At 45.2% G+C, this 9,367-nt stretch overlaps 2 protein-coding genes across 8 annotated transcripts in view; one reads left to right on the top strand and one right to left on the bottom strand.

The window, feature by feature from the left end:
- Nucleotides 1-6,958, top strand: part of MAPK8IP3 (mitogen-activated protein kinase 8 interacting protein 3) — a 75,229-nt gene extending 68,271 nt beyond the window's left edge. For all 7 annotated transcript variants that reach the window (XM_025204076.1, XM_025204068.1, XM_025204045.1 and 4 more), the window contains 4 exons: nt 138-176; nt 2,084-2,263; nt 2,556-2,699; nt 3,556-6,958. In XM_025204076.1, coding sequence (XP_025059861.1) covers nt 138-176; nt 2,084-2,263; nt 2,556-2,699; nt 3,556-3,677 — 485 coding nt within the window. In that variant the 3' untranslated portion in view covers nt 3,678-6,958. The remainder of the gene's footprint in view (nt 1-137; nt 177-2,083; nt 2,264-2,555; nt 2,700-3,555) is intronic.
- NME3 (NME/NM23 nucleoside diphosphate kinase 3) overlaps nt 1-9,367 on the bottom strand; it is a 19,898-nt gene that overhangs the window by 5,272 nt on the left and 5,259 nt on the right. The gene's annotated exons all lie outside the window — the stretch shown is intronic.

The raw sequence follows: 9,367 nt of genomic DNA, 5'->3' as shown, positions 1-9,367 counted from the left end.
CGCTCTTTTTGGCACTCTCTCAATGTGTGTATTTCTATGGCTCCCAGAAATTTCTCCTAATAACTGCCTTTTTCTTCTCTCCCCACTTGTCTTTCTCTCCCTGTTCCCTTCTGTTCCCCACTCCTTGCGTGGCCTAGCTGTAGTCCTCCACCGAGGCCAACTCCTTGGGCTCCGGGGTAAGTCCAGTACCTCCTTCCTTGTGGATTTCAAATGTCATTCCTTGTGCACCAGCTGTCCCTCCCAGTCACTTTCCTAACCCTTCATCCGTTTATTAACTTCTTTCCCTTCACTTACCCATTCATTTCTCGCACATTAACTAGCAGTCACTGAGAAGAGCCCAAAGATGATAATGTAAATATCTTCATTCCCTTGGAGCTAGGGGCATTCAACTCTTTCTCAGTAGCCCTCCCATTTGTTTTACTGTGTAATTGAGTACTTTTTTTCCACCTAGCTCCTTTATTTTGATAGCTGAGGTCAGGGAAGGTGATGACCAAAAGTGTGCTCCTTGTAATCCTAGTAGTAGAGATCTGTTTGGCCAGACCAGAACAGACTGTCTATCTGATCTTCCAGGGATTCCCCAAGCTCCATCACTTTCCAGAACAATTATGGTACCAGTGCTGTGGCACCTCAGAGCCAAGAGTAGTAATGCAGGACCTTGAAAAGGACTGGACAGTTTATGAGCATTAAAAATCATTTGCACTTATGCAAGGGAAGGGGGCGATACCATGGGAATCCCAATTCCTGGATCAGGCTTTATTATCCATCTGCAAGGCTTAATAAGCAACCCTGTCCTAAAGTTTGGCCAGGACCATTCTGAGTGTATTTTCCTTCTTTAGGAGCATTAGATACTAGCCACTGATAGAGGCTGAACACAAGGCTAACTGGACTCATTGTTTGATGCAACGAGTCCAGTGTTACTGTAAAGTGACACCGTCCAGTTGCAGCTGCTTATAGCAAGTCAAAGTACATTGGTGCAGAAAGCTGTGGTCTTTTTTCTGATCAATTCTTATTCTTCCATGCAGCTATTTTGCCCGTGATCCCAAAATCCTGGCTTGAGAAACAGGTCTCCTTTGATTTTAGAGTTATTTCTTATTTCTCATTTAATAACTGAGATAATAGATATAATAGTGCATATAATGACACCAAACATAAGTCCCTGCTAGAGTGAGCACCACACTGGAGTTTGTTTGTGCAAGGGACCGAAAGTTCTACATTCCCCAGTGTGTGTGTGTGTGTGTGCGCGCGCGCCTGGGATACACATGCAGGGAAGTCTCCCATCTTGAGCACTGAGTCCTAGGCTGGTAAATGGAGTTTATTTCTTGCAAGATGCTGAGCAGCGTGAGCTTCTATGGGCTTTAAGGGTGTTCAGCCTCCCTCAGGAGGGCTTCAGTGTCCAGATAGTCAGTCTCAGGGTATTGTGACTGAGGCTGGCAGCTACCTTTTCTCCAAGATTAGAAAAGAAACCTGGTTCCCTTTGACTCCACCTCTGTCCTGTTGGGCTATGGCTTTGCAGGGACTATGTTGCCACCCTGTACTCTGGCAGATCAGTGTTAGCAGGGGGCTTGCCTTTCAAACTCAGCAATTTCATCAGTCCAGAAAGCAGCCACAACTCTCCAAGGGCCTTGTAGGCCAAGCGGCCATATTGTTTCATTAGGGCAGTGAACTCCTCACGTTACCCACCTAAGTACCAAGGCCTATGACTGGCTACAGAACAGTAAGTTCTTTCTCAACTCTTCAGAGTTCTGAAACATGGCTGCCGTAGCAGGGGGAGGAGGCCTTTATCACAGTGCCCTTAACGTATTCCTTTGTAGGGGTGGGACTTTTCCAAAGACATCCCTATTAGTCAGACATTCCTTTGATTAGAGGCACAGCTTACTCACATGAAGGGATGTAACTGTGTCCCCACCATGTTGACAGGGAGATGGCATGTATAATCTAGTATGGTCTCTTCCATCATGCTCAGGACACTAAACGGGGCCTCTAAAGGTTCTCCAGTGGTACTCATGACTTTTCTCTTTGACTGGGGCTGCTGTATAAATGGGCACAAATCTACTACTTGGGGTTATTCTTCTCCTGTTCTCAGCCAATAAGACGTCCCCAACATCAGGAGAGGGGAATCGCTCTGGTGGAGTCATTCATGTGTATGGGGATGACAGCAGCGACAAATCTGCCAGCAGCTTCATCCCCTACTGTTCCATGGCTCAGGCGCAGCTCTGCTTCCACGGCCACCGGGATGCTGTCAAGTTCTTTGTCTCTGTGCCTGGTAAGGGGAAGCACAGCACTTTCTCAGGATGGGTCTGGCATCAATTGTAATTTTCATGGTGGGGGAGGCCGGAGTTGACCTGCTGTAGGATGTTGTGGGTGCCATTCGCACCTCCTGCAGCTGAACCAGTGACTCCTACAGTTCCTTGTTCTTATGCACAAACTGGAATAAAAACCAGATTTCACTCACCAAAGTGATTGGACTGGCAGGGCCTTGACCACATTTGTGACCTTGAGCTGAGTGCTCAGGGACTGTGGCAGAGGTGCTGAAAGGGGCCCCCATGTTTTTTCAGGCAATGTTCTTGCAACCCTGAATGGAAGTGTGTTGGACAGCCCCTCTGAGAACCCCAGTACAACAGCCACCGAGACTGAGGGGCAGAAGCTGAAGAATGTCTTGGTGCTGAGTGGAGGAGAGGGGTACATCGATTTCCGGATTGGTGAGCACCTGTTGTTTGCCTTGTGGGAAGGGCCAGGCATAATGTGTGGGGACCAGTGAGACTCAAGGGATGAAACTGCTGCTGAGGAGTGAATTCAGGAAATTATTTCCACTTGTTCCTGATGATCTGTATAGACCAAGATCTGTGTACCTCACTCCCACATACCAGTAGAACAAACAGACCCCAGACAGCTTTGTCTTTGCCCCACAAGACAGTCTGTACAGAGCCCTGATGATATTCATTAGAGCAGTGGGAGCCAACCTTCTTGGCAGGCATGCCACAATGTAGCCCCACACCCTCCTTGAGTGCCAGTCCAATCCCCTTCTGCCTCCTGATCTCCTGCTCTGTCTTCTGCTTCCTGCCCTATCACCTGCTGTGCTGCCTGTCCCCTCCCTGATTTGCCACCTGCCACACACACAGGCTGCTTGTGTCACTTGTGACACTCATCTTGCAGGTTGGCCATCCCTGCACTATGATTTTCCACACTGATGGCTGAATGCTGCAATCACAGCATTTTCAGGTGCAACACTCTGGAGGAGGCCCTTGGTTAGACTTATGGGCTCGTCCATGTTGGTGGGGACACTTGGCCAATCCATGAAATTGGGGATGCCAAAGAATCATGGTTTTACATTTTTATGAAGGAGTAGAGGAGTTGTCTTTCCATTGTACATGGACTTTGAAATGCTTCCAGTCCTCACAACTGCCCTCCAGACTTGGCAGATATCAGTCAATACTGCTTGTGGTCAGGTAGCAAAGATCACAGCTGAATGACAAGCCTTTTGTGAAAATTCCTAAGGGTAGCAATGTGTGGGCTCTCCCTGGTCCCCCCTTCTCACCATTTGTGTTTTCTTGTCAGGGGATGGAGAAGATGATGAAACAGAGGACAACACTGGAGATGCCACCCAAGTGAAGCCAATGCTTTCCAAGGCTGAGAGAAGCCACATTATCGTGTGGCAAGTCTCCTACATCCCTGAGTGAGAGTCTCTCCTTTCCTGCCAATGTAACTCTCCCTCCTCCCGCTGAATGCCAAGATGTACATACAGAACTCCTGCATTATATCTACTGCTGGAATCGGAACCCCAGACACCTGCAGCAGCTCCTGCATCGGACTGCAACCCATTCTAACCTCTGAACGTGCAGCTTTCATCTTGGGCCCATATGCTCTTTGAGTGCTCAGGTAGTTGTTCTCCTTCCAATGCTGGTGTCTCCAAGGGAAAAAATGGAAGAAAATCTTCAGAGTGAAGCTGGCAGTCAAAACCTGTGCAAGCACCTCTGATTTGGAAGGGCTGGCCCATGTTACCAGGAAGGCTGCTTCACTCCCACCTGCATGAGAAGCAGTGCATCTCTCCAATGTGCCCCACTGAAGTGAAGCTGATGAATTGCCGCTTGCCAACAGCTCCAAAGAAATCTTTTCCTGTTCACCACATAGAATTCCTATCCCCTCCCCTCTGTGTAGATTGTACCCAGGCACAGAATATTACCCCAGATCTAAGGGTAGCCCATGTGCAGAGATGGGACCACAAAAAGTTTCTATTGTTTGGTGATAGGGCAACAGTCCTATGAAGAAGGGGTACAGTGAAGAATACTTTCTGCACATGGAAAGATGGAGTCTCCCTCCTTCCTCTACTGCTATTGTTTGGTCACTAGGTAACATGGAGTCTGTGCTGGGCAATGTGAGACTGGGAAGGACTGTTTGCTTGGTAGGGAGATAGAAGGAAGGTGTCTGATATCAAAGGCCTCTAGCATTCTGGAATGCTGTAGCAGTGAATACGTGCTGAAATCTCATTGGTTAGCTGAAGGAAAAGCCTGAAATACTTTTTCCATATATAAGTTTTGGAAGGGAAAGTTTAAAGACATTTAGGTTTCCTTATTTTTACAAGCCCCAAACATGCAGAGAGACAAGCTGATGTTGTTCAATGGGTGTTAATTTGTAAAGTGTAGGTGAAGGCAAGTTAAGCAGTCCTCTGTGTTGCTGTGCTATGATGTGTGTTAACACAGTGAGGTTTTATTGAATGACTTGTGAAGACAACATCCCGTTTTGGGCATTGCTGACTTTCTGCAGGGAGAAATAAGTGTATCCCTCACCGTGACTGGGAGGAAAGGATGTTACAGATGGGGAACCATGTTTTACCCAAAGTCACTCAGGCAGCCTGTGACAGCAGGGAACGAATGCAGCTGTTCTGACTCCCCTTGCTGGTGCCCCAAGCAATGGACTGTTTGCAGTTCTGGGTGTGCAGAAAAGATCAAATTGTTTCACTACTGGAATGCATGATGGTCCCCAGGAGAGGCTTTCACTGTCCTTCCATGGAATTGCAAACACTGGTTTGCCCTGCATATAGGAGGAGGATGCAGTGTTCACTCCAGAATGAAGAGGTGAGGAGTGACTTCCTTGTGCTTTGTCCATCATGTACCTAACTTCCTGCCTAAGAAGAAGCAAGAAATAACCTGTCCAGGCAGGCTGTTTGAAATTTGCCATACAGGAGCACAGCATTTGTGCTTGGAAGGTGTTGGTGTCCCTTTCTAACATGCCCCATTGCTTCTTTGTTTGCCTGTTAGGTGAGGCTAAATTGAAGCTTTCAAGGAAGTTTCCCTCATTTCCTACAACATGGCCCATATTGTATAGATACATCCTAGGGAAATTTTTGCCTTTCTCTGATGCATCTAGCTGCATGCCCAGTTGGAGAGAAGATACTGGAGTGGATGGACCAATTGTCTTGTATGCTATAGTAACTTCTGTGTTGCTGGAACATGGTACACATGGAGCTGTAGCTGGATGCATCCTTTGTTTAGCAGCAATACCTTCGCCCAGAGCTTTGCAAACAAGGATAGTACAGAGAAGGCTGGGAGAGAGAGTGCACATCAGACCATTTGAAGCAGCAGTGACATACCGGAGAACAGGGGCTTCAGCATCCTACTTAGCAGTGAGAGAAATTTGGTGGTGCCACAAATTGCCTGTGAGCAGTGTTGGATTACTGAGGGAGCATACTATGCTGCAGATTGAGGTAGGGATGAGTTCTGAATCATGTCTTGCAGTCATGTACCAGCTTTGCTGTTTGTTTCTACAGCATCCTTTTAGTAGGTGTGGGCAGCAGAACACCTCCATGGGAAGGGGTCCCCAGTGCGACACATGTGACTGAGAGGCTTTTCTGAATGAGCCAGGCTTCTGTTATGCCATGGCCATGTTCCAGAAATGCTGTCTGACAGGAGAAGTCACTGTGAGTAGCAACAGAGTATGAGGTAGGGAGGGAGGAAGGAAAAAAAATAGCAAGTTCCATACAACATGTACTACCACCAGTTAATTTGGGCTGACAGCATAAAATGGAATTGACATCAGTTGCTTATTTAAATTGAATGCTCCATATGAAAACTATGAAACATTCTGTATCTGTTTTTATCAGTGACAGTACTTGCTCCTCTATCTCCTACTGATTGCTCCAAGGCAAATGGAGAGAAGAGGTCTCAAATCATCTCAGCAGGTTCAGTTCCCTTGCAGCTTGAAGCATGTTTTCCTTGAAGAGAAGCACACATTTAAAAGGGGGGGCAGCTATGGCCACTGCTGCTGTGTTCCTGTCATCCTTCGGTGGCTACTGGGCAGCAAGGTGAGAGCTGATTGGCTTACACTTCCCCATCATATCTCCACTGTGATGTATGTAAAGTACCTTGTATGTTATAAAAGGATTTAAAAAAAAAAAAGTGTCTTAAGGCCTGTAAACTCCGCTGTTCGGTCTGAAGATGGCATTCTGTAAAGAGACTGCTGTATGAATACTTTCCCATGCTTTGTCCCCTATGCTATCAAACAAATGAACCATATCTGTTCTGTATGTAATAAATGTGTTAACATCAGCAAGTGCAAATGTCTATTTGTTGGCTTGCATTTGCAGACATTTCTAATAAACTTTCATAATGGATGGGCTACTCTGAGGGCCATTAGGGCAGTCACCTCAGATTCTCACCTGTTAACATTTTTAAAACAAGCCTGCTCATTTTATTCACCTTTAACTTCAAATGTCAGTTCATTGTGTTACTGGCTTTAAAAATGTTAACACAGCCAAAGAACATGTAGAACCAAGGCAGCCAAGGGGCAATAGGATAGGAACTAAATGAAAGTCCCATAAACAGGGCCAAAATTCAAGCTGACAATTATCCGATCGTTAAAATGGATCCCCTAAATACATCATTTTGTATTTAGCCCCATGAGTGTTTCTAATGTATTTACAAACTGTGGCTGCATTTTTATGATCACTTAGCATCATACAATTTCTCAAGCTCTGAAGTGCAATGGCAGCACAGTTCAGGGAAATGCAAGACACTTAGTAGTTTGAGTTTTAGGAGCTCAAGCCCAGAGGTCAAGTCATTACACCAGAAACCCCCTAAACCAGCCACAGTCATAGTGAAGAAGCAAACCATGAGGTGCATGACTGTCCAAAGTTTATTATATATTAAAAAAAGTTAACTATTATAAAACCAAACTGAGTCAATTATTTTATGGATGTAAACAGTCCTCTCTACAAGCTGCATGGAGGTAGAATGAGCTGCAGCCAGAGGGGCTATGGAGAACCCATATGTTTTAACCACTCAGCTGTGAATGTGCAGGCAAAGAACCTCTGTCCACCCATAAACGTTTCTCAGCAGTTTTTGCTTTTCTTTAAAGGTCACTGATTCCATGTCTTTGCTCAACCTCAAAAGCTAGAGAGGGTAGGGAACATTTTTAACCAGCCAGAAATCCTGGATGAGTTTATTCTCTCCCAACATGCAGACTTAACCATACAACAGCTTTGAGAGTCTTCTACTGCCTTGTTTTAGAATATTATTCTATGGGGACAACAGGAGTCTATATCAACAACTAATGCTGCAACATTTGGAGCGCTTGAGGGCTGGTGAGACAGAGTCACATACTCCTATAGATCATACGTGCTTCACTTGCCTCACCCACAAACACAGCCTACAACAGCATGAGGAAATAAAGGGATGACAGCCAGAACAGAGTTAGCATCTGAAAGATGGGCTTCTTTTTAAATAAAAAAGGAAGTTGCACCCCTTTACAACACCTGCTCCACATTAAGCAGAAGTACATGGGGCATCAGCTTATTAGGTCATGTTTTAAGTAAATTCTGGAAGCTGAGGCAGCATTGCCAGTCATGTGGGAATAGATTTCCCATCTTCACCTCTGAGGCCACCCTTTGCACTGACACATGTTCAAACCAACACTAGGCATAGCACAGCCCTCAAGGCTTTACAACGTGACCAGTATCTGCCCTGACTCTAACAGCAGCAGGAAATTGACCTCTTTCAGTCTGCACAGTTCCAGGTTTAGGCAATGCCACTCTCTCCTCAGATCTTCAGAATTACATATGAAAAGCAACTGCCATCAGCTGCACCCTAGCCTAATGCAAGGCAAGCTCTTGCCAGTACAACTCGTGTGCTGTATGGTTTAAGCACCCCAGTAAAGCTAAGCAGGTTATTGCTTTGACTAGTTGTGCTACAGTGATGAATGCATTTTTCCAGGCGTATCTTTGGCATAAAGGAAAAAAATTAAGCATCCCTTTATTTAGGGTGTTTGTGTAGACCGATGGTTTTCAATCTTTTTTCATTTGCAGGCACCTAAAAAGTTTTGAACAGAGGTGTGGACCCCTTTGAATTGTATGTGTGAGTATTCACATACCCCTCGATTTATTATAATCATCTTTCGTGGACTCCTTAGACATAGTCTGAAGGCCCCCAGGGGTCCATGGACCACAGGTTGAAAGCTACTGGTATAGACAGCTCCATGAAAACCTCTAGCTTAAGTGCAGCTGTAGTTCAAAAAGAAAGTCAGATATGAGGATGCATAAAGAATGAAATTGAAATAAAACAGGAAACGTGAAAAGTCCTTTGTGTAAGTCCATGATAGGGCCTCTGCTGGATGTGTGGAGTAGTGGTCATCCTACCTTAAAAAATATACTGCAAAACTGATGAAGGTTCAGAGAAGTACAATGGGATGAGCAGAGCATTCTTTCATAAGAAAAACTGGACAGAGGCAAGTAAGGGAGGACATGAGAAATGTACATAAAATAATCAGCATCTGGAGCAGGTAGATCAAGAGTCTCTACTCTCTCTCTCTCTCAGAAGGAGTTATTGAACATGAAAGGTGGGAATCTTAAAACTGCTATATGAAAGTATTGTTCACACTGCAAGTTTCTCTGCACCATCAAGTTTTGGGACTCACTGGAGACAGAATACAAGACTAGCTGGATCCAGTTCTGATCCAATAGGCAATGTATACAAGTTAATAGTGATCCTTGGATGTAGAAAGATAATACAATATCTGCATACAGCATCAGCAAAACCAACACTGGAATACTGGGTCCAGTTCTAGTGTCCACACTCCTAGAAGAGGAGATGTTGAAAAACTGGAAAGGGTTCAGAGAACACCTATAAGATCATGTGATATCCAGAAAGCCTGCGTTGCAGTGAGAGACTGAAAGGATCCAAGCTATTTAATTTATCAAAGAAAAGTTGAAGTGCCAGTCACCACCTGCAAACTGATGGCCACAGAAAAGACTTCTGAGAGCAGAGCACTCAGACCAAGACCCGGAGGCTGGAAAATGAAACCAGAAAAATTCAAACTGGAATTTGATTTTTTTCTCCCCCGCAGTAGGAATAATTCATCAGTAGAGCCAACAGTCTTA

The sequence above is a fragment of the Alligator sinensis genome, unplaced genomic scaffold, assembly GCF_000455745.1.
Source record: "Alligator sinensis unplaced genomic scaffold, ASM45574v1 scaffold404_1, whole genome shotgun sequence".
NCBI classification, from domain to species: Eukaryota; Metazoa; Chordata; order Crocodylia; family Alligatoridae; genus Alligator; species Alligator sinensis.
The sequence above is the reverse complement of the archived record's forward strand: the minus strand, read 5'-3'. Positions and strand labels throughout refer to the sequence as shown.